The 26,903-nt window shown below is 35.8% G+C and overlaps 1 protein-coding gene across 1 annotated transcript in view; it reads left to right on the forward strand.

Annotated features, from left to right (window-relative positions):
- The window catches only part of Dpp10 (dipeptidyl peptidase like 10), a 557,899-nt gene that overhangs the window by 137,788 nt on the left and 393,208 nt on the right, over positions 1 to 26,903 (forward strand). Inside the window, exon 3 of the mRNA XM_045149057.1 lies at positions 2,800 to 2,895. Coding sequence (XP_045004992.1) covers positions 2,800 to 2,895 — 96 coding nt within the window. The remainder of the gene's footprint in view (positions 1 to 2,799; positions 2,896 to 26,903) is intronic.

A 26,903-nucleotide genomic window follows, 5' to 3' on the forward strand; every position in this document is an offset into this window, starting at 1 on the left:
TGTGTGTGGGCAATGTATATGTGTAGTTGCTTATGCCCATGGTGAACATAGGGCCCAGAAGTTAATGTTAAGTGTTCCTTACCATGGTTCTCCACTGTAGCAAGCCCTAGAGAATCCCCCTGTTCCTGACTCCCCAGTGCTGGGGCTCAAGGTGTTTTTGCCTCAGTCCTGGCATTTTACCTGGATGCCGAGGATACAAACTTGCTCTTGTGCAGCAAGTGCTTTGCCCACAAAGCCAACTCCAGTCCTCTGTGAAATTGTTCTTATTTGAAACTGCATGTGAGTTACAATTATCAAAAAATGTATACATTATATGCTGTGTGTTTAAAGTTGAAGAGAAAAAATAAACATTTTAAGATGATATAACTGAACATCTAGAAAAATAAGAGTCAGTTATGGAAATTATATAATATAGTCACTAACTTTATATATAATAACCATGTAGGATGGATAATGTTCTCTTTCTAGTAATAAATAATCATTAGGACTAAATCCAATAGGAAAGATAATCATTATGGGAAATCATCAAAATGATTTGAATGATGAAATGTTATGAATATACACAAAATATGAATGTAATTCATCCTCAATGAAAGTCTTAATATTGAATTTTTTTTAATTAGCACATGTATGTAGGTGTATATCTATATAGCAGTCTATACAAGATTCTTAGTTGAAAGGCTGGAGAGATGGATCAGTGGTTAAGGCATTTGTTTATAAACTTAGTGACCCTAGTTCAATTCACCAGTACTCATGTAAAACCAGATGCAGAAAGTGGTGCATGCATCTGGAATTCATTTGTAGTGGCTGAAGGCCTTGTCACACCCATTCTCTCTCTCTCTCTCTCTCTCTCTCTCTCTCTCTCTGTCTGTCTGTCTTTTTGTCTCAGAGTCTCTCTGCCTTTGCTTGCAAATAAATAAAATATTTTTAAAAATTAACAAATAAAAAGGTTCATAATTGAAGGAGTTCTAATGTAGTTTCTTCTCATATGTAAGAAGACATGTTTGAGCATTATCAAGGTTTACTTGGAATAATTATTTGCATGTGAGGTTACACAAGTGATGATATATAAATTTTTATATTTTTAAATTACTTCTTGAACCAATTCATGGGACAGCAGAGTGCATTCGCAACCCCTAAATCTGCTCTAGTTCCAGCAGCAAGGAGAAACAAAGCTCTTGCTGCCATAAGTGCTGAACTTTAAAAAAAATAATCTAATGAGATTAGTATATGTCTTTGACATTTTGTTTTCAGTCAGAATGAAGGTCATAGCTAAAAGGTCACAAAGAAGAATTTGTACAGCAAATAAACAATGCTATTATTTTTGCAAAGAAAGTAAAATATCGTCACTATGCCCTCTTGCATATAAAGGGTATCTGTAATACCTAGTTCATGTCTACTAATATCACATCCTTCCATTTCTGGATTTTGGAATGTAAAAAGAAAATTACATCTTGCTTGGATTTTGGTGGCTAAATAAACTATGTGGTTTTCAGTAAATTATCGTCTTTGGGGAAAGGATGATGGCTTTTAGGATGCACTTCATACTCAAGTATCATGGTCTGAGTTTGGATTCTCTGAATCCATGAAAATCTAAAATCGCGTAGAAGATGCCTCAGTGAGCCTACTATGTAAAGGGAGGCAGAGGCAGGAAAATACACAGCTTTCAAGGTAGCTAATCTGGTATATGTGATGGTGAACAAGAGAGCCTTCTTCAAACCAGGTGGAAGGTAAAGACGGAAACCCAAGTTTCTTCACAGAACTCCACACATGTGTTCCCATACTAATAGACTCACACATGCATAAAGAATTTGTAAACAATTATAGCATCTTATTTTTTGAACTTTACATGTAAGTCAAAAATTCTTAAGCACACTTAACATTTGTTGGGAGGTAATAATTTGGTTGAACTTGGTGTCCATTTTGCTGTATTGAGAATTTTTCCCCTCTACTTTAGTTCTCTCAAACCTATCATATGTTTTTTTGTTTTTTATTCTGCATTTTATTCTTATTTATTCATTTATGAGAGAGACAGGAAGAGAGAGGGTGGGGAGGGGAAATGAACATGCCATGGCCTCTAGCCACAGCAAATGAACTCCAGACATATGCGGTACCAAGTGCATGTGGCTTACGTGGGTTCTAGGGTATCAAACCTGGATACTTGAGCTTTATAGGAAATTGCCTTAACTGCTTAGCCATCTCTCTATGCCCCCCCCATAATTCCTAATTTCTTTAAAAAGAATAAGTTTTCTATGAATATATGAATATATGAATATATGAATATATGAATATATATGAATATATCAAATTGAATTTTAAAATTAAGAAAAAATATGCTGAAATGGTAAAAATGTGTGTTTTTCAACATTAAAAAGATATTATTAATTGTTTAAATACTGTGTATCTCCATATAACATGGGGAACAACTATGAAGTCATGAATGAGCTGAGATAATTTAACACTTAAAATAGCATGATTTATTATATTGTTCATGAACCCATGTATCGTAGCACAGTTAGGTATAAGCCTAGTACTTGGGAAGGGAAGACAGAAAGATAGTGCGTTTAAGGTCTGTATGGTCTACATAGCAAACCTCTGCCTAGAACACAAAGCATAATGAAAGAAGAGGTGTCATTAAACTAATTCAAAATGCCATAAATGATATCAAAGTGTTCACTTGGTATTCACATCTACCTAAACATATATTCTGAAGCAAAATATTCCAAATCGTATATCTCATTCTTAGAAAATCAATAATCTGAGAAGTAACTGACCTCAGATTTTCAACTTTTATTTTAGATGAGCTCACAAATTCATCAGAAACCAGACTATCTTTAGAAGACCTTTTCAGGAAGGACTTTGTGACTCACAATCCCGAAGCTCGGTGGATCAATGGTAAGTACAGCCTTTTTGAGGTATTTTCATTGTTTTGAGTTCTCTGTAATTAAAATGCAAACAAGCATGGTAGTTAGTGCCTTAACAAATTCCATTATCTGAGGCATATACATGCACATTTTCAATAATATTAGGACCCTGGGTCGAATTTCTAAAATAATTCATCAATACAAATGCCTACTAAGCATTTTGTTGCCCATGCTGTACCTAAAATTCCTTTTTTTCAACCTGCAAACATACCATCCCAGCTTTAAAAAAATCAATTTCTGTTATTAAAGATATAACATAAAAGGATACCAATGACTTTCTCTGTAAGTTTGGGTTGAACTAATCATGAGAAATGTGTTAATAGAAACAGGCACAGGCATTTATATTCTGGAATATTTTTCTGATAGTGCTAATCATCTTGGTGGGTTAGCTAATCTGTCCCCATCATTTTATTTTTAAGTAACAACTTGGCTTATTTTTGTAAGGAGAGGATTTATATAATGGATCAAAATAGTTTTTCATTTTTACCTATTAGATATAGTCTTTTTTTAAAATTTTTTATTTATTTATTTGAGAGCGACAGACACAGAGAGAAAGACAGATAGAGGGAGAGAGAGAGAATGGGTGCGCCAGGGCTTCCAGCCTCTGCAAACGAACTCCAGATGCGTGCGCCCCTTGTGCATCTGGCTAATGTGGGACCTGGGGAACCGAGCCTCGAACCAGGGTCCTTAGTCCATCCTTCCTTCTCTATTATTCTAATTAAATGCATTTCTGCCTTCAAATTATATTTTAATTTGTGGAATCTACAGAAAGAACATATTTTAACCCATCAGCCCAAAGAGCAAATCAGACTTGTTTACCTGAGACAGAGGAGGTTCCTGAAATCAAGCAGGAACCTAGCTTCTTTCCTTGAATACATGAGTGAAAGTTTTGACCAGATGACATCCACTGTCAATTTTCCTGAACCAGCATTTCAGTTGAAATTATTTGGAATATGATTGTATGTCTTGGGGTTAATATTATAGATAGAGAATGCAGGACAGTCATTTTCAACTCTATTTTCTATAATTTCCTTGCAACATCAAAAATTTGAGAACAGCATAATTTTGCCTTTATAGTATGGTAACTCCAGCTATACAGTGTTATCATAGATAAGCAATGTGGCTAAACCATACTAATAAAATACATGACTATTGAATGTCCTGATACACACATCTCCCATGATAGTGTTATAAATCATTGTGTTTGAAGTGGTAAGCCATCTTCTGTTTTATTAACCATGAATTTGGGAAATTCAAAGAAATTTACATAGTTTGGCTTTGGAAAGAAATTTAAAAATAAACACATGGGCCTCATTTCTTCTTAGTTTAGCTAGGACTTTTCTAAACATGTATTTTTACCTCTTTGTATAACTAAAATGATAGCTTGTAAGGTATGAACAGATATTTCAACAGTAAATCACATGGTAAATGAACCACATTCTAATATCTACTAAGCAGATTCAACTTATACTTCAGAAGATTTTAAAGTCATGTGTTTTGATTCAACTACATTTTGGCAATTTCATTGAGATTCCTTGGAAACCTTGAGATGGTACATTAGGACAGCCCTGGGGTATAACTTCAGCTTATGTGTAACTTTCTAATGCATAATAGTGGTTATAATTGTGAACAAATTTGGCATTAAAGCAACCATTAAACCAGGGAGTTCAGAATCTGACCTCTGAGATAAAGGATCTGTGTAAATATCCTAGAGCTGATTTACCATGTGCAGTGGGGGAATGGATTTGTGTTCTAATCTAACTCACTATCCTTTCTAGTAATCATTAGAATCCTGGTATATTTACATATTCTGCATACAGCCAAGAAAGTGACTGAGAATCCCCTGACTAGCTATAAACTTGGTGTCGTTATCACCAAATATAAACACACACACACATGAAATGTGAGCTTCCTTTAAATTCTTGAGATGGCACACAGGGTACTCTTAACGCTTTCCACTTAAAGGAATTCAAGCTCACCTCATCTGAGGCTTCATTTCATTATTAGAGGTCATTTTAAGAACACTTAATGCATTACTGTTCAAGGGAAGGAAGATAATGGTGGAGGACTGACATGCATTAGTGGGAGCCAAGTATTGTCATTCTTTATGCTTGTCCTCTAATAATACATCTGAGGGTGTCACTGCAGCCTTGGATTGGTACTTGTGTTCATGGTAGAATCTGCCTTAGTCATTGTGTATAACTATAGCTCACCCTTTCATTGTTTCCCTCTGACATCCCATTCTCTTGCCTAACACATATATCAGCTACATCTCCAACAATTTATTACAGATATGTTACTGTTAATCTATTCATGTTAAATATTATGGAATTGTGCCTATCTCTCTAAGAATATCCACAGTGTTAATTTATACAGTCAATAAAAAGTGTATAAACAGATGCATTAAATATGATTAGCCAAAGCAAATAATAACTAGATTAAATCACACTGTCTCTACACTACTTTCTTTTTGTTTATTCCCATTTTTTTCAATTTTCTTAAATAGGTATATACATTCCATTTTTTAAATAATCAGAAATAAGTTTACATTATCATGCTAAAATCTCTGTTATCACCAAAATTCCTGACCTGCTATAATCAGTACATAGCAACTATAGAAACTAAATGAACATAACAAATATCAAACAAGTAGAAGATTTTTGAATGCTACATCTTGGGACTTGTATTTTTACAAAATGAAGTTATAAATGCTTATGTTCGAAAAGGAGAGTTAAGTAGACTTGGAAGAGCCTATATAGGGGAAAATTAATGCTGGTCTTTATAGAGACAACAGAGGAAGTCAGAGGGTAAAATTTGTCAATCTAAGAAAAGAAGAATGACTTATGAAGACACCCAAAAAATTAATAGTGCATAAGGCTTATTAAGAGGAACCCCGTATGTGTGTGTTTTAAGGCATATAGAATTCAGTCAGTGGTTTAGTGCAGCACATAACTCTGGCCTGCACAGTGCATAATGGAAACACGCATACACAGCACACATATACATGCAAAGAAAGGCTTAGGCAAAGCAATATAAGGGAAAGGGAGATAATGAGAAAATAATGTTTTTCACTATAATTATTTAGAATGTTTGAATTTGACTTTGATAATTTTAAGAGACTATTTATAGGTCATTTTTTGTAAACAATTTTCAAAAAGAAGGAAATTTTTGTAGCCAGTCATAAAAATGTCCTCACATTTATAATAATTTTTAATATTTTAGTTAGCATATATTGTCTTATATTAATCAATTTTAATAGAAAAATTGGATATGTATATAATGTGTTTTGATTACATTCAGTATATCTCCAACCCTAACCTGATTAGGGAAAAAAAAAAAACAAAACTACAGTAATCTTCTAATTCAGCTTGCTTTACATCATATTTTCTCATGTTGTTGTTTGTGTGACTGCATGTATGAATAGTTCTTTTGGAATATATGATTTTACTTGATAGATTATATACGTAGTCAGCTGATGCTTTGTATAACACAGAGTCAAATATTTCAGCCCACAAATTTATGTTGAATTAAGAAGTACATTTCAGGGTTGTTAGCCTGAAAAATGACTAAAGACAGTTTTATTTATCAAGAAATGGCAGACATTCCCTATGGAAAACCATTTGAGTCAAACCTTTAGTCATCTGAAATGTTCCATCACAATGGCTTCATTTCATGTCTGCCCACAGAGGCATAAGCAAGAACAGACCTAATAAATTAATTCTTCTTCCTTTATGTCCAGATTACCTTTTGTTCTTACTAAAAATGAAACACTGTTATTTGAATGTTACTGTAGGAATGCCAAATATGAAGTTCTATTATCTACCCTCATCAGTTCATTATGACTATTATAACAATGGAAATTGCACTTTGGGGACCATTTCTTAGCAGCAAGGCACTGTGCTATGCATTTTTAACTTGTCATCACTAGTGCTTACAATTCTCTAAAATGTGAAGAGACACATTCATTTTATAAACAACAAACTGATGTTTAAAGCAAATACCTTGTTCAAGTCCACACACTCAGATGTGGCAAAATGAGAATACCACTTCATGACTCTACTGTGGACTTCAACTCTTAATGAGCAGAGTATATGTAATCAAGTAGAGGCTCAAGGAACAGAATATTAAGGGAACAATAAATGTCACAAGTGGAAATTACTTTGAGGTATGTTATTTACCATATTGTATATATTGTAGGGAAAAGAGAAAAATAATCAATTTATTTAAGGATTCTGAAATAGGGTTTATACTGAGTGAAACTTTAAAACTGTATGGAATAGGAAATAGTTCTTACATTGGGATTCAGGTGTCTGGGCTGGGGAATTGAATATTTACCTTGAGAAAAATAAAAACTCATATCCTTAATGGACCTCAGTTTATCCTTGTGACTAAAGTGGGTCCCTGAGTGACACATGAAGTTCTCACAGTTTTCTTCTGCACTTATTCAGATTTGGAAGGCATGGTCAAATGGGCTAGACAGCAAGACACAGTGTGACTGGGGTTTGCTTATTTCTCTTTCATAGAACATAGTCAAAGTGGGAGTGTTATCACAATAACCAGTACTAATTAGTATTTTATATTTCTTTGATATAACTTATTAAATTTTAATCTACTTTATTCTACTTATAAGGTATGTGGTAAATTATATGAAATAAGGTGATAATCTAATTTATATTATATGTGATTCCACTGTTTTATCAATACTCAGACTTTGAACCCTACACATATTTTTGTGAAATAGAATATTAAAACACTGCTTCAAAGGAGAAAGGAGAATGTAGAATGGAGTTTTTGGAAATGTGGAAAGTTTAAGAAGGGGATATTTTAGTAATAAAATAGCCTTTTTAATAAAACTTTTTAATGGATTTTTCTCTTTCACATTAAGGATTACATGTATTAATAACAAATCTCTGGATTATTTACTACACTTTAATAATCATGTCCCATCTAAGGATACACACATAAGAGTTACACTCAAGATTGGAAAACCCAAAGGAAGAAACCTGAATGGGATATAGAGTAGAAATTGAAGTCATTGGCAAGGTAGCTTGGAAATGAAAAGAGTCCTATGTTCATATTAGATAATTTCTAGAATTGTACTATTTCAGTGATACAGATGATTTATAAAGGATATCACCTAAATATATTCCTCTGTATGCTAGTAAACAGGGCATGGGCAACTGTACACTCATTGCATATAGTACATTGTACACATGTCACATGCACATGTACATACAAGTGCATTCTGGAATGTAGAATCTAAGTTTTTCTAAAATGACAGGAGTAAAGCAGGACAATTTGGAAAAGCAATAACAGCAGGAGACAGGAGAGAGCAATGGGTGTGGATATCATCAAAGGACATTATATAAATATACAAAAATGTCTTAATAAAATTCATTACCTTACAGACTTACTGTAGGTTAAAATATAAAATTAATTAAATTTTAAAAGTATATATGCAAGTGATTAAACCAGAATTTTTAGTAGTTTCCTTGAACATGATTAGAGAAAATCAGACATAGAAACATAAAGAATAAGATGTTAAGCCAAGATGAGGATTAGTCAATGAATAAATAAGAAAGTTTATTACTCATGTAAATGTTAGAGTTAACTGAACTGGAAGTCAGAAGCTATAGATACCTGAATGGCTTAAAGTGAGGTACAGCTAAGAAGTGAAGTTTACCAACTTGCTGTTAGACTTTGATAGAAAACAGCAAGTTCTCCTATTCCAGGGTCATCATATGATAGGGATACATTAATGGGATTTATATAATTTAGTTGATATTGTAAATTATGATCTCATGCTGGGGAGCTTGTCTAGTGGTTAAAGATGTTTTCTTGCAAAGCCTGCTGTTTTGGGTTCAGTTCTCATTACTTATAAAAAGCTAGATTTAAAAAAATAAAATGGTGCATTCATTTTGCTCCAGAGGCCCTGGAAAACACACACACATACACACACACACACACACACACACACACACACACACACATGCAAACACACACGTACACATATACACATAAAATAACTTATCTATTTTTAAAAAGACCTCTATGTCTAACTTAAGTCCTATAATTTTATGATATTTTTATCTTTATAACTACATAAAAGTTTGATTAAAATCACTGGTTTAGTTGTAATTTAGTTTATGGAAACAGGACAAGGATTTAGGACACTATTAAAACAAAGAACCACCTGTCACAGAGAAATTTCTATTCCTCCTTTTCCTGACAGAACCCTCATGTTGGAGACATAGCAGCCTCTTCTTACTGTTGACTGGTTATAGAGTTTCAGAAGGATAATTTAAAGCTAGTCTCATTTCATACTTCTAGTTGGTAAAACCTTCCCATATGCCCCTGTGCTGTGAATACGCAAGTCAGTTTTAATGAGGCGGAACATTCATTATGAGAGTTGTGTACCTAAGACTTCAACTTGTCACCACAGCCATGTTCTTACAAACAGCATCTGACAGCAGCTGATACTTATTTTCTCTCTGATGATCTGCATAAATAATATTCACAGATAAATTATTTCCATGTGCTTATGCCCCACCAATTGGGACTCCAAAGCTTTATTGTTTGTTATGCCATTTGCATGTACTGGTATTTGCTTATTTTTTTTTATTCTGTAGCTCCATGCTTATGATGGAATATTTTATTTATATAATGTAATTCTTAGGTTTTAAGTCCCATATGCTCACATTATTTCAAATATTAGAAAGGGTGAAAGTGATTGAGAATGTGTGGAGCATGGTGCTCATATAACTTCCACATGCTAGGGTCATGCCTATGAAACACTCACGTTGTTTTCTAAGGCAACTCCTCAACAAGGTAGAGTGAGAGCCTGCCTGTACAGAAATGTACTTGGGCCAGTTTTATGTTGGGAGAATAACTTCTCACATGCTTCACTTTCCAAAGCATTGTGAAAGATCACTCAACAATTTTAAAGTATTAAGAAACCTTGTCTGCTCTTCCATTGCATGAGCACTGATATTCATTTCATTAATTTATGGCATTGAGCAAGTGAACTGGCAATTCCAGACATCACTTTCGCCAAGCACAGGGTAAACACCTGGACAGTAAGAACAATGTTTATTTATTTGGAACTCTGTATATATATATATGACACTGAGCCAAAATTGTAGTTTTTTTCTTTTTCTTGAGATATGCTTTTTCTTTATAAATCATTAGTTCTGTTTTATAGTCCATGATCAGTGCTCCAGACATCTTTACTATTTGAATAATGCTTCTTATCTTATTTTTAGGCTCAGCCATACAATACATACAAAAGTAAGGTTAATATATCTTCGCTTCCACATTTTTGGAGATAAATAGTATGTTAGCATGTTAGCATGTCAGTATATAGATATTTTAGTAAGTGAGTTATGACATTGGTGCAACAAACTTTAATTATTTTGAAAGCACATATAATAGTGAAAGAACTTTCTAAAATGTTTTCTTAACTACACATGGATTTAGGAATCCAGTATAAGACCTAGACCTCTACAAGAACTAAAGGAAACAGTAGGAAAAACATTCTAGTATTTAGGAATAGGGGAAGACTTTCTGAATAAGACCTCAGTACCCTAGTGAACTGCATAAACAAAGTTTGAGATGTCATGAGACTAAATTATAATCAATATCTAGGTTGTCTAGATAAATTGGAGAGTTCTAGGTCTAGTTTTAGGTTGAATCTTTGTTTCAAAGGTTGAATTGAAGTACTGAGGAAGGCCTAGAATGGCTGTCAACTTCAAGCCATCATTAGCATGAGTACAACATCTGCATACACCCCTACACAGAAACATACCTGTCCACAAACATGTGAACATGTGTAATCACATGAACTCACTAATGCGCAAAGAATACATTCCAGAATATTCAATTTGTTTAGATAAATGAAACATAACTAATTTATTATGACCAATGATGTCAGAGAATGAAGATCACAAGTGAGCAAACTGAGGTATCAACTTGAAATTGTATATGGACACTGAAGTACCCTTCCACATTTGCTGAGGCAAGTTCTGATAGGTGGAAATGAATATTTGTGATGAAATATTCCCTCTGGTTGAATTGTGTAGAAGTAAAAGAAAAAAAAATTAAAAATACACTTGAACTGATCAGATTGGACTAAAGTCTAGTGAGCTCCTTGAAACCCTGACATTCCAGGGGGTAATGAATTTTGCTCACATTTGCCATTAAAAAATATCCTTACTCTAGTTCTACTTTTATCTGATATTTAATTGTGAAAGTCATACTAATTCTAAGTAATATGGCATAATTCAAAATCATCAGTGAGTTGAATACACCTTTTATTTGGCCCTTACAGTCCATTAAAATCAATCATCATTGTTTTCCATGAATTCATTTTACAACAGGTCGCAATAAGTTCAGAGGGAGGGACTCTTGTAAGGAAACTTCTGATTTATATGTGCCATGTGGAAGGTGGACTGTGTCTGTCCTTCCTTCTTGGCAACCCCTGAGGCCTTTGGAAATTCTCAGGGCTTCACGAAACATGAAACATGCAATGGAAACCACCATACGTAGGTCACTGTGAGATTAAGAAATATATTTGGACACAAAGCAAAATAAAAGCTTACAATGTAATAGGTAATGTTAACTATTTTATCTTAATTTAAAATCCTATTTTAATCATATATATATATATATATATATATATATATATATATATATATATTTTAAAAACCCTCAACTTTCAAGCACCTTATCATAAAAACTTACTCATAATGACCTGTGAGTTTTATGGGAACAATAATTTTGATTGAATTTTTTTTTTTTTTAAGTTTTTCAAGTAGGGTCTCACTCTGACCCAGGCTGAACTGGAATTCACTCTGTAGTCTCAAGGTGTCCTCAAACTTACAGCGATCTTCCTACCTCTTCCTCCTGAGTGATGGGATTAAAGGCGTGTGCCACCATGCCCGGCTTGAATTTTCTTAAGAAAATTGAGAGTGAATATTAACTTTGTAGAAATGTAATTACCTATAGTTTATATTACATTCATTCCAACCTTTCTAATGGTGATGTGGCTATTTGCATAATTTTAAATGACATATATAATATTTAATGAAGGGAATTTATCTAGACAACCTAGATATTGATTATAATTTAGTCTCATGACATCTCAAACTTTGTTTATGTAGTTCACTAAATATTATAAATATATAATATTTATTGTGTTGCCTGGTTCATTTTTAGATTTAAAGTCTTCTTAACTTCTTCAAGTTGTATTTGGTATTATTGCAAAAAGTTATACGATATTGAAAAACTTCCTTTACATAGTAATATCAAACATATTTTAGGGGACTCTGGAAATGGCTTAGTGGCTATGGCATTTGCCTGCAAAGTCTCAGGACTCAGGTTCGATTCCCCACGACCCAGGTAAGCCAGATGTACAAGGAGGCACATGTGTCTAGAGTTAGTATGTAGTGGCTAAAGGCCCTGGCATGCCCATTCTCTCTCTCTCTCTCTCTCTCTTTCTCTGTCTCTCTCAGATAAATAAATAAAATGTTTAAAAACATATTTTTATGATTAAATGTATGTTCTGCAAATTTTTACCTAGAGTTATTTGAGTTCCAACTTTCATTGAAGAGTAGGTGATGTTGGATTCTCAGAGTGATGCTACATTTCCTGTGTGAGAGCTTAATTTTCCTAGATAAATAAGTTTCAGTGAGAAGACCAAAGACATCAGTGTTCCCTCTGATTGATCCATGGCATATGTAGATAAGGGGACCTTAGGGAGTGTTCCTTCATGTATGTCTAGTAAAAGAAACAACCCAGAGAAAGAGATGAGAGTGTCAAAGGGCTCTGAATGCTCTTTGCCAGTTCAGGAGAGAACTTCAAAGTTCCACTTTTAGAGGCACTATTGCCTGATCCAAGAAATCAGTATTTAGCTGATTAGTTTTCTAAAACTATTTTGTTGGGCTGGGGATACAGCTTAGTTGGTAGAGTGCTTGCCTAGCATTCAAGGGGCCCTGTGTTATATGCCCACTTCTGTATATAAACTGTGCAATTGTGACACACACCTATAATCCCCTCACTCTTCAATCTTCACACCGTGGATATAGAGGCTGGGGTATCATAAGTTTGACATCATAACCAGCCTCATAATGAGTTTATGGTCAGCCTATGGTACATGAAAGCCTGTCTTAAAACAAACAAAAAAACCTATTTCCTGTTTATGCTAAATCTCAAAACCCACCAGTATTAGAAACAGAGTGATCTAATGGATAAACTGTTATAGATCAATTTTTACACTTAATTTGAAAAACCTTGAGTTCCAAATGTATACTCTAGAGGCATGGATGGAATAGCTTCCGCTGATTTCCTATCACCCTACCTCAATGAGGGCAGTGACACTTTAAACTGGTTTTAATATGAAGGGTTTTCCTTTGGGAAAGAAAAGCATTCAACTTCACACAATAAACATGTTTCATTGAAATCACCTGCCAAAGAATTAGCCTTGTGATTTTCTTTTTCCCCTTTCTTATTCTATTTTGGAAGTCAGGAGAAATGAAAGCTTGTATACAGACTTGGGAAAACTTATCCTTTGAAATCCACATCTACTTACTAGAAGGTCAGTCATTTTTCCTGATGATTTTAGAAAATGTCAGGAAAGGGGCACAGTAATTGATCCTGTTAGGGTGGAATGAAGTCTTGAAAACTGTAAAGCATATGTGAGGCTTTGCAGAGAAAGTGGCAATAACGAAAGGCCCAGAGGCAACATAATCAATGTGGAGCAGAAGTGTGTAGGGTCCTGTTTGACTCCTTGCTTGTAAAAAATTTATTGCAGCTTACAGATCCAGGGGAAGTTCCATAATAGCAGAAATAGCTGGCCTTTCACAGGACCAAAAAGAGAGAGAAGCACCAGCCTAAAAGCCAAAAGCCACACAGCACAACACACTTCAGGAACTCCAGCTAACACACTTTGCATCTCTTTAGATTGAAATCTGAAACCCACCACCACACCTTAAGATCCACCCAGGTGGCTGTAAATGCAAACTACGAATTAATAAAAAAACTAAATATATTGGGGCCCATCTATTCAAACTACCACAATAATATACCATGATCATAATCCCCTCCCACCACTCCGTTTCCCCCTCCCATTCTTTTTTTTTTTTTTTTTTTTTTTGTCTTGTATTTTTGAGTTAATGTCTCACTAGGTAGCCCTAAGTGGTCTAGACCAAGTTATACAGACCAGGCTTTCCTCAAACGAGGTAATCCTCCTGCCTCTGCCTCTCAAGTGCCAGGATTACAAGAGTGAACCACTATGCCTGGTGGATGCAGTTCTGAGGATCAAACCCAGGGACTCATGCAGGCTGGCAGGCAGGGAAAGCATTCTACCAACTGAGCTACATTCTGCAACTAACCCTCTGACTTTTTTTTTTTTTTTTTTTTTTTTTTATTAATTAGTTTTGTACTCAGTGAATACAGTCAAGTTGGTATCATTGTTAGGCTCATCCATGTCCTGCTCTCTCCCCCTGGCCCCTCCTTGTTGAGGAATATGGGTCATGCATAGTGGAGTTAGCCCACAGTTCTGGGTAGGAGAAACCTCTCTGTGTATCATAACCCAACATGTGGTTCTGACATTCTTTCCACTTCCTCTTCCGCAAAATTTCCCTGAGCCATGTCGGGTTCATTTTTGGTCTGCTTCAGTGATGAGGTGTTGGGTGCCTCTGGGTGACATTTAAGATTTTGTTCCTAGATTATTATATCAGTAGTAAAATGGCATGATAGGCTTAAACAAGGTGCTAAATTTAAACAAGTAATGTGTATGTTGGAGTCTTTCATCCATCTATCCTACATACTATAATAAAGTAGAATATATAGTTAAATCAAATTTTAGCAGGCATTTAATCATCTCAATTAACATGATTGTTGGACCTTTTCCCAGAACTTCCCACTGAGTAGTGTAAAGTAGGTCTGGGGAATTTTGTCCATCTGATGTTGCTGCCGAACAGAACGTAGAGCAACAGTAGGACCAGGAAACTGCTTTCAATTCCTGAAATGTACTGTCTTCCTTCAATAATAAGTTATAGTGATGCCCAGCGTTGCTATTTTCTGTCTGAAAAGTAAGACGAACCCCGATCTTGAACAAATTAATTTGCTTTAGAAATTGAAATATCAAACTGCGATTAAAGAAGGATACTTCTGTCTCTCTCATAAATAAATATACAATATTTTTAAAAATAGAGAAATAACTAAGTCCTTGAATAATTAGAGAAACACACTGAATATTACTGAGATTAATAACAATCCAAATGCCTGATCTGAGAAGATTTTGTGCTTCTGTTTCTGTAATTCTAGTTAAACCGCTGTAACATGGGAATATATCAAATTTCTCGACCATTTATCTTGACATTTTCACTCACAAATTTTATGTGGGTTGCCTGTGTTGCCACACACAGCCAATTCATAAATGTTCAATAATTTTATTTATAATTTATATTTATTATATGATGATTGTTTTAATATACTGTATTATTGTTGCTTCATGTTTTTGATCCAGCCTTTGCTTATTGAATTAGCTAACAAAAGTTTAGGTAACTTCCCAGCAACATGTGGCTCTTTAATTGGAAGATTACTTTAGTTGTCTGACATAAAATAAATAAATAAATAAATAAAACAGCCATAAGAAAAGCATGATTTAACTACTAGGCACCTAGAATTCTCAATGTTTATGCATATATGCAGATACATATAGTGTGTGTTATATAGTATGATATATATTTTTTTCTGTTTGGTATGTAATATTACAAAGAGGTGCTTGATATTTTAAGATGACATTGCCACCCAGGAGCAAATTTGACAATAAAGGTAGAACTTCATATTAATTAAGGTTTATAATATTGGTTTTGAGTGCTTTAATTTTGTTGAATAATTAGTGAGTAGAAAATTTGTATATCACCTAATCATTATTCAAAATCTCCTAGGAAGTTAATTTTATATTACAAACTTTGTAAAGGAGCCCAATACTATTAATTAAAAGGATCAAGTGAACATGATAAAATAAGTCATTTGTTTCCTCTGCCTCGAAGAAAAAGTAAATTCTGAATCATGAGATGGTGCAGGGGAACAGATTTCTCCCTTCCATCCTAGGCTCAACTGGCAGGGGCTCTTCACCTGAGACTGAGGGGAAAAAAATAAATAAATAACAAGTAAACAGCATATAACAGTTGAAAAAATGCAATAGTGTTTCCTAATGTAACTTGCCAACATTTTTAACTTAAGAAATAGAAAACATTTTTTTTTAATTATATTTTTCCTGTAGGTACCTCCCTGCACATATGGAAAAAAGAGTTTAGACATTGACTTGACAACTTAGTCATCATTATCACATGTAGCTCAATTAAAAATATTTTTATAATACCTATTTTTTAGATTTTTATAATTGTAATTTCCATCAAACATCCTTTTAAATTCATTTGTTTATATCACACTCCAATGAAAACACTCACATGAAATTGGTTTTATGGGTATCTTGAGGGCAGTGGGCCTTCTCTCCAGGTCCAGATGGCCTGGACTTGAGTAGCTGTCTTTGGAGTTCCTATTGCCACCAAACAGGAATCTAAGAATACAGGCAAACAAGTGAGGAGGGGAAAATAACACTTTATTAAGGAAAATATAGTAAATAAAAAGACTCCTGAGAGAGTCCCAAATGAAAGAGGGGAGTTTGCTGGATCAAGGGCTTGAAGCTGGGAATGTAAAGATGGGAAAACTCTAAACTGTCAGGGCAAGCATGATTCGGATTTCTGGATTTCCAGATTTCCGAGGATATCCAAGGACAATCAAGAAAGGGTAAAGAAAATTAAACGTTACTCCTTTTGAGTTAGAACTCAGACAATGATGCAGGCTCATCTCATGGATGGGGAGGATTTTCTACAGGCTTAAGTATGCCATTCCTTTAAGGAGATAGTTATTCCACCCACCAGATGAACGAATGACAGGCTCCTAGGACCAGAAAACAAGATGATATGCCTCTTCCCTTTCTCCTGTTACCAGTGAAATAGGAGGGGTCCTTCTTTTAGGGACCACAAAGCCTAATATCTGTCTACTTATTACATTGGGTAAAACATACTGAAATAGTATATATTCAAATTGAACTGGGTACTCTTTCTTTTTACTTCTTAAATCTAATAATCACATTTATATTTTGGTTGGCTTCCATGGTTTCACAAGTCAGAAATTTCAGACAAGCTCTGTTTCAGGGGCTATCAGTAAATATGCTGAGATAATCAAGGCCTTTTGGCAGTTTATAATTAAAGATGATAAACAGGCAATTAAAGGGTAAATGATAAGGATAATAAAGATTCTGACAAAAATAGCAAAGAAAAGAGGTAGATGTACAAGGTGCATGAACAGTGATGCACACTAGAAAATCAGGGAAGACATCTCTGAAAAATAGACAAAGTAGGTCTAAGCTGAAACTTGTAACTTAGTCCTAACCAGGGCAGCACTCTACTGAAGCCTGACATGGCATCATTCAGTGTCTGGGTCCTTCAATTCAGACCTTATCAAGAGTTTTAGAACAGAGAAGCAGCATGTATTCCCGTGACCGCCTCAAAGGAAGAGACCCAGCTAAGTCCAACGACTGACTCTGAAGACAAAACCAAGGAGCACTAACAGCTGTAATTAGACCAAATTCAAAGCAATCAGAGCAAGCTGTGAACGCCTGTATGCAGGGAAGAGTGACTGGAAGATTTAGATCAACCTTGGGGAATATTATGCTAGGCAGTTACTTAACAGTGACAGCACATAGTGTCAGAGTTCAATTGTGTTGCCCATCTCCACCCCTAGGTTTGTTGATTACCACATTTCCTCAGAAATAGATGGATAGTAATTGCTATTTTAAAAAATTAAAATGGAATCATCAGGAAAAAAAAAAGAAAAGAAAAATAGACAAAGTATAACCATCATGACAGAAAGATACTGGTACACATCCCTTTGGCTATCAAATTATTAAGGCAGGCCACCCTGAGACTAAATAGTGAATTCCAGGAAAACGTAGGCTACAGTGAGACCCTACCTTGAAAAACAAACAAACAAAAGTATTGAGATAGTATATATACCAAGAAATAGGACTTTTCTAAGAGTCTCATGCTAGGAGAAGAAAATGTCTGGTGCTATCCTTAGTTGAAAAATTGTCTTACAGAAGGAGATTCACAACTTTTCAGCCATCCTCGCAGGACACCTGGATCTTAGACAATGATGTGTCAGTGATTGGAGGGTCCACACCTTGACCAGGACTACTGATTAGCTGTGCATAGGTTTCAGTTTTTATTTAAAATTAACTTCATGTTAGGACCCAAAGATGAACTGGCCAGGGAGGGTTTCTTGACAGGTGTTATTTGTTCTTCTTCTCATTGTGACCACATTGAAAAAAATATATATTATATTATACTATAATTTTACTTTTGACTATTACTTTGGCTCCTTAGTTGACTTATGGAGGGCCAATGGCTTCTACTGGTATGTTAGGGATACTCTAACAGCTCCTGCAACAAATGTGAAATTATAGAAAACATCCATGTATGTACCAAAAGTGAGAAAATGCTGAATACATTGAAGATATAACATCCTGGGATTGGAACAAATACAACTTACTCAGCAACAAAGTAACATGTTCCTTCCTCATTTCTTTTCATCATTGTCCAAACAGTATACATTTTTTTCCAGGTTAAAATTAAAGAACGTGTCTTAGTGAACAAAGTAATAAGGTGAATATATTAGGCACTGTCCAGATTTAGCGAGGAAACCAGGGTGCTAAAGTATCAAGATTATAGGTCACTTTGGACCTAAGCAAACATAGTTTGTTGACTGTTCGCAAGATGCATTTAGGGAAACATACATTGACTTTAGTGGCCATTTGTGCTTATCAATGGCAGCAGGTGATTTTTGAATTCCCCATCAGTGAAATGGGATCACATCGTAGGTTAGAGGATCCCTTTCCTCTCTCAATTTCTCTTCCCATGTCACCATGATTCTGTATCCTTCAAAACTCCTCCCTCAACATCAGATTTGAAGTCACCATGAAAATTGAAAAGGCAATGTCAGAGGTGAAGGTATTAAAAAAAAAAAAAAGTCCACACTGTCACCTTCAGTAGCTCGAGGAGTTCCCCTAACATTATAGAAACACTGACCCAGAAAAACCCAGGACTCATGGCTTCAGCCTGAAAATAATTTAAGAACTACCTGGCATGAAAAAGAAATAAGGATTTTAATAAAGATATTTTAATAGAAGCTTAAGAATGAGGATTAGGAGAAAGACACTTCAGAAAGTAAAATGCACCTGTGTGCATGCATATGTCTTCCCAAGGTAGAATAACAAAAAGTAAGACATATCCAGGTATGGGGTCAGTCTGCCCAATAAGAACTCCCAATTAAATTTCTAAGCATTAGCCCTGATACCATTTTGTTAGCTCTCAACTTTCATCCCTAAAGGTTGCTAAGAAACCATTTTTATTGTTATTATTACTGGTTTTCCCTTTTCCTTCTATTTTGATGTGAGATTATAGGGTGGCTCTGGAGATGCCTTGGATGAAATTATCTGATGGACCAGACACGGCTAGAGTTGCACAAAGGGTTTAATACATGTCCTGTCTGTATACACTGGATTTCTAGAGAGATTCCTAGAAAATTGCAGACTTAGAGCTGAGAAAGGAAGACATGCCTTAAGCAGTTATTCATTGTGTTGAAACCTCTGTGCAGGTGAGAGGCTTCAAGCAGCCTCCTAGACAAGGGCTGCCTTCCTTCTCAAGTTCTCATGATTTTCTCTTTCTTTCTATCCTGCCTCGGGTAGTAGAGTAGCAAGACTTCTTAGAGGAATGCCCATAAATTATAACCCCAATCAGTAACAAGATATACCTCACACGACGGTGGCTCATCACAATCCATGATGGCCTAATGGAACTCCTGAAATTACTTTTGGGAGCACTGCCTACTCACAATAGTCTAATATTTAGTATTTGAGCATGTTACAGATTAAGGTCCAATGGTCCAATAGTTACCAGGGAAACATAGCAAATTCCTAGACTACTACACAGAATCATCTCTGTAATTGATTAGTCTGATTATTTACACTACCTACTTGAAGTAAAATGCCATCCTTCCTAATTTCTTATCACGTCAAAGCCAATGGATTCTTTATTCGTCACTGGAAGGTGCATGATAGCAGTGGGATAAACTTGCAATTTTATTGATAATGACAAAGAGAGTATCCCTGATAATGACAAAGGCAGTGTCCCATGGGTCTCGTTTTTGTTTTGTTTATTATAACATTGTGCGTGGTGCAAATGCATGCATGCTAGGGGCAGAAGGTAATGACAAGTGCCTTATTTTATCACTCTTCAGCTTCCATCCTTGAGGCAGAGTATCTCATTGAATTTGAAGTTTGCCATTTTTCAGTGAAGGCTGGCTGACCATAAAACCTCAGTGGTGGTCCTGTATCTGTCTTCCTCAATGCCAGCATCACAGACATTCATGTCTGTGCCCAGTTTTTCTACATGGATCCTGGAAATCAAACTAAGATTCCCATGGTCATGCACTGAGCACTTTTACCCACTAAGACCTCTCTGCAGCCCCATAATTCTCCCTAACAGCTCACAGTTTGCTATAAGAACGTTGGCCCTCTAGCTTTTATCGCAATGACAGTCAAGTAGTCTTTCTTAGAAATTTAATTTAGGGATGGCACACTTGCAATAAAACTAGAAAAAGCCATCGCTCCACAGTTTGTGTTTGTATCCCCAGAAATGCTTGTTGACTGCACACAGGCACCATGCTGATGTATAGTCATCCAAAGAAATAAAGCCAAGCTAAGATAATTGCCACAAGGTCTATTTTTAGTCAAGAATAATTACATGTTAACCAACTGGTATTTTCTTCCAAAGGTTGGGGGTTGACAATTCTGTGGATGGCACGTCATCTGCATCTTCCTGGGTACAGCAGGCTTTCTCCAAGTCTCAGCAGATGGAATTAACTAGGAGATGATCTTGCTCCTGCTCTGTCTTTATATACCACTCAGTGCAAACGGGAGCACTACCTATTTCTTCAATGATGTCTGAAAGCCATTGCCCTCTCAGCTTCCTAAAACTCAAGCTTAATGTCCAATGTGCTATGAAATGTGTCCCATGTGAGCCAAATGTACACTACCTTAATAAAGGCCTGCAATCATCAGCTTGTACAGAGAAATAGTTTACTCTGCCTCATAGCTCCCCAGTCTCTTATCTATGGTCAGTTGCCCCCAGTGCTTTGGGCATGAAATGAAACAGTGCATGAAGGTAGAAAGTACATGGTGGAACAACTGTCTAATGGCATGCCTGTTAAGTTATGGGGAGAGATGTGGCTTGAAAGAAGTACAGAATCAGATAGACCTTTAGGCCAGGGATTTATTGGAGATGACAGCATAGCATGGTGGGGTCTGAAAGCTAGCATCAGCCCACCTAAGGAAGGAAAAGCACCTCCTCTTAATGCTCCTTGTGAAAGACTGGGCAGGGGAAGTTGTGCTAAAGAAAAGTGGATCCAGGGTTGAGTGACATCACAAAAGTATACAGAATCACTTCAGTTTGGTGGTTTGTGCTGTGCTAGGGGTTTGAAAATGCCCAAAGACATTTCTGGGTAAGGGGTGTTTGTAAGAACAAGAGGGCAAATTGAGGCATGACTAATATGAGATGACAGTGGTCAGTCTCCTGCTGGGCTTGAGGGCAGGGGAGCACAGTGTGCTCTTGTCTTGCATATAGCCTTCTTTATTCAGGGGTTGGTTACAGGGAAGGTTTGTTTGTAGGGAGGTGGGCAGGGTGCCTGCCTATGTGACACAGTAATAGCCAGAAAGTCACAAAGAGAAAGAGAAAGGGTCTGTGACCCTGCTTATTCCTTCAAGGGCATGTCCCCAGTTATGGGAGGCTCTTTCACTAGGTTCTAACTCTTAAGGTGTCTACCACCTGGTAAATGCTGAAGACCAAGCCATTTTCATGTATAGACTTTTGGCAGACATTAGATCCATATTATAGCAGCCCTTCTGTCTCCTGTAAGAAGCCTGTAGATGGTTATATGTAATGAATGCTGTACGATTTTTTGGTTAAATATCTTTGCTTACATGCAAAACATTTACTGTATGAGCCAAAATTATAAAACATATTAGCTGGAATATCAGCATATGAACTCAGTAAATTAGGAGATTATGTGAAGACATTTGATAGAAGAATGATGAAATTATGTCTGGTGTCCAGGGTGTCATCTCAGGATTCCTGATTCTAGAACTTTCCTACCTTCATAATCAGTATAATCTTAAACAACTTAGTGTTTCTCTCACCAATACAGGAATGTAACATAATGTTGTTTGGACCACTGTTGCTTATGATTCTGGTGTTTCTTTTGTCAAAGGGGCCAGGAAAGTAGACACGGCTTCCCACTGTCACTTACATCAGCCTAAGGCCAAGAAGTTTGCTTCTGTATCCAGGGACCTCATCTCAGATAATCCCCACATATCTGGCTTCAATACACAAAACAATTTAGGGCCAAGGCACTAAAAAGGGTTTTGGGTCTTATTAAAAATGATATAATATTAACTAAGCAAAAGTTTTAAGAGAGAGATGCTGAGAAGAAAAGTACATATAGCCCAAAGCATGTGTACAGTGTTTTCCTTATTGTTTCAATTTTTAAAAATTTATTTAAGAGAGAGGGAAAAAGACATATGAAAAGAGAATGAGCATGGAGTACCAAGCCTTCAGCCATCGCAAATAAAGTCAAGGTGCTTGAGCCACTTTGTGCATCTGATTTACTGGGCTATCGATCCCAGACCATTAGGCTTTCAAGCTTTGTAAGCAAGTGCCTTTAACCACTGATCTATCTCTCCAGCTCCAGGGATTGTGTTTCCTCAGAGGTGCAGAAATTTAGTCTTGCCCAAGTAGTGTCTGGAGCCATTTTGGCTGGACTTGTATCCATAGCTCTGGGCTTCTGGCAGCAAGACATTAGCAAAACTATAGCAGCCTACCTGTAAGCAAGATTAGGTATCCTCAGCCATTTGGCTGGTCCTTTGTACTGAGAAATGATTGAAATGCAAAAACTCTGTAACAGGAAGGTTTTTTGATAGGAACTTGTAAAGCTCTTAAAATCTTTGTCCATGGAAAACCTGTTTGTAAAAAGATATAAAAAGGAATGCTGTGAAATAAACCAGGTCTTCAGTCCTGGCTTGAGGCCTTGCTTCAGCCATGGACTGGGGTCCATACTTTCACTCTTTCTTCTGGCTTTATGAGAGAGTCACACTTCACCAACTTTTCAAAAGTCATCCGTAGAATTTGGATGGACTCAGTCCTCACACGTGTGCAGCGAGTTTTTTATCCTCTGAGCCATTTCCTCAGACCATTGTGCTTCTGCTGTTTAATGTCAAGTACATGTCAGTGAATTAGGTTAGCAGTACTTTAGTGCAGGGAGCAGTGGTGCTACTCCCAAGACTAGGCACCTGGGTTTTGCAGGAAGCACTTGGATAATACCAGAACTTACTATTTATGTGCTCATTATTTCTGGTTTTTATTTTATTTTATTTTATTTTATTTTATTTTATTTTATTTTATTTTATTTTTTTAAGTGTGTGTGTGTGTGTGTGTGTGTGTGTGTGTGTGTGTCTCAGATTGGGGTGGCAATGCCAAAGTTGTGTGCCTGGCTAATGTGGGTAACTAGGGACTTTAACCCAGGCCTGCAGGTTTTACAAGCAAGTGCATTTAACAATTAAGCCATCTTCCCAGGTCCCACAGAAGGGCATTCCTGATACTCTCAAGACCTCTTCTGGAAGGAGTGTTTTCTAATCTTATAATGCTTCTATCTTTTTATCCTTGTGTTGTTATATGGAAAATAAACCAATAGTCCCACATGCTAATGTTACTTGAAATGATTTCCTCTCCACTTTCAGCCTGTAATAACTGGCAATCCATAGAGACATGGAAACATCTGGAAACTCCAGACTTTGTTAACATTTGGCTTTACAAGCAATACTGCAGCTTTTTTGTGGGTAACTAGTTTGCTTTTTTTTTTTTAATAGATAGGTGGACAATTTTATATCATAGTAGGAAGGTTACAAAATTATCAGTCTTATGGTTATAAATTGTTAAGCCTTGTTTTGGTGTTTTGAGTTTTCCAATTTCATTTTTTATTCTATTCATGAAATGTGGGCTTTTATTGAAAAATATAGCATCTTGTGAATAATTTGAAATATATGTTACATTTATGTGTGTAAATATATTTCAGTCTATATGTAAAATGCTAAACCAACTAAATTTAATTCAACAATATTTTAAGGACACTTCATGATTTAGGAAGTCCCATTAGATGAGTAAGCAAGCTTATAATTCAGACTGCTTTTAATAGCTTGTTCTTAATTTCCGCGTTCATTATTTAGATTATAAAAAACCTGGAATATTTGCATAAAGTACATTGTTCTGTGTAGAGTATTATTTATTGTCATATTCATCATTTACTGAGTATTTTGGTTAATGTGAAAGCAATACTTCCTTTTGAAGATCTTTAAGAAAGATAATCCATGACTTTTTAAAAAATCTGTTCATTGCAAAAAAGTCCTATTATTTTGTCTTTGTTGGTGTGAGAACTTTTGTGATTCATATGTGGAATATCCCTTTGCTATTCATGGCTTTCCTTGTCTTTCAAAAGTAAATGCATAAAAGGATTAAGATGACAGATTTCTAAAGTGGATAAGTGAGAATGCTAAAACACCTGAGGAGGAACTCTGTAATGTGAGAAGTCTGTTCTGATGGTAAAGACACTGAGAGCTTACTCTCCTTCACAGAACCATAGCAAGCATAGGAAGAGCTCTGCCTGGGGTTTGTAAGCACTTGCTATTGGAGGCACCATGTCAGAGTGTGGAGAAATGATATTGCTGACTTCCATGGATCTGTGTGTTTCTCCAGGAAAATGATGGGGAACTTAGGGGTATGAACTAAAGTACCTTATGTTAAGCATTCAAGGCTGAGTAGAACTTTTGCAGTTGTGGGGAATTGAATGTTGCATGTCCAAAGCCAAGTTTTCTTGGTCTCATAAATGACTATTTATTATTCCCTTGGGTGTGAACCAACATCTGTCACTTTTAGGTAAATCATTTTTAAATATATGAATAATATGCAGATTCCACCATCCCAAAATGCAAAAGAAAAATGCCAACAGGTAGCATCTGAGACCTATGAAATAGTTGTTTCCACTTTTCTGTCACCCACCCACATGATGCTTCCGCGAGTGTATTTGAAAATGTAATTTGATATATGTCTTTGTTCTGTTACTGTAATAAAAATTTCATGATATTGTTACCACAATGGAACATGGGACATAGAGTAGCCTGAATTCATGTTTTCAAACCATAGTCACTCATATTTGGCTCTAGAATAAATGTTCTCTTATTTTTTATGAGGTGTGAGTTATGTTTATTTCCTTTCTTCACTACACAGCTCATTGAAGGGAGGCCACTGTATCTACACAGTTCATGGAAGGCAGGCTATTCCATCTTCTGACTTGATTATAGACCCAATCAAAAGGCTGATTAATCTTGCAGATGGATCCTGTCAGAGTAGTTTTATTTATTTTTTTAAATATATTTATTTGAGGGATGGATAGAGAGAGAGAAAATGGGCACACCAGGGACTCTAGATGCTGCAAACAAATTCCAGAAGCATGAGCCACCTTATGCATCTGTCTTTCATGGGTCCTGGGAAATCAAACCTGAGTCCTTTTTGCTTTGCAGGCAAGTGCCTTAACTGCTAAGGAATCTCTGCAGCCCACTGTTTGAGTAGTTTCTAAGAGCTGTGAGTTATAGGCTAGGGTCAGAGGATGGGTGGGAGATCCTCAGCAGCATAGGTGGAGAGGAAGTATTGAGTTCCTGGTGTTGATACAATGGCATGTATGGAGGTTCACAGTTTGCAGGGATGGTGTGGTATGCTCACAGACTTGGAAGAAGTCATTTGTTAGTGGAATACAGACAGAATTTGTTATATATGAGGGAAGGAGAGTGGATCAGCTAGGGATATTATGCAGAAATTGAATTATACATAGTTTTCATCAAATAGATAATGGCATTTGGAATTGAATCTAAAAATGCATTAATGATACAATAGTGTTTTATGTGGAAAGTAACATGAATAGACTTCCATTTTAAAAATCGGAACTTGAAACTATTAAAGCTTTTGAAGCTTGGATCTTCTCAAAGATGAAGGACAACAGTTGGCTCACAGACATTTCATTTAAATGACAATACCAACCACAAAGAAGGAACATTGCTCTTCTTCACAATTTGCTTGCAAATATCAGTGCAAAGACAAATGAAATGTAGGGTAATGCTCCTCAAACTGCAGTTTTTGAGATGTGGACAAAGTTAACATTCTTTTTTAATGAACATAATAATTCTATTTCAAGCTTATATGAATCATTCAAACCATAGCCCCAAAAAGTGGGAAAAAAGAAAAGCTCTACTAAATGTTAACTTTCTATGACTTTGAAAAAGGACAGATAAAAAAAAAAAAAGGAAAGCATTTATCCTAGCATGTACAAATATCCACAATAAAAGTAACATAGTGAATTAAAGCAACTTTCAAATTAATCCGTAAAAGATGCAACCTTTGTATACTGAATGCCAAGACTATCATAGGATGGAAGTCCAAGCAAAGATTTTTTTTTTTTTCTTGTTTGTAATGTAACCATTCTTTCATTGCTTACAGGAGCACACACTTTATTATTCTGCAGGTCAAATTAACAAACTATTTTTTTTTTCTCTGTACATCTCAGTGTGTCTTTTCTTGGAGTCATGTTTCCTTTTACAAGATTATGTAAGATTAACACTCACCAGAAAGAACTCACTTTATCTCCAAATATAGGTATATTCTGAGTTATTGGGGTATATGGCTTCAATATTTGAATTTGGGGTGTGGAGAGACTGTAATTAGCCCTTAACAATCTCTAACGACTTTAATG

This window comes from Jaculus jaculus, chromosome 5, assembly GCF_020740685.1.
Source record: "Jaculus jaculus isolate mJacJac1 chromosome 5, mJacJac1.mat.Y.cur, whole genome shotgun sequence".
Taxonomy (NCBI): Eukaryota; Metazoa; Chordata; class Mammalia; order Rodentia; family Dipodidae; genus Jaculus; species Jaculus jaculus.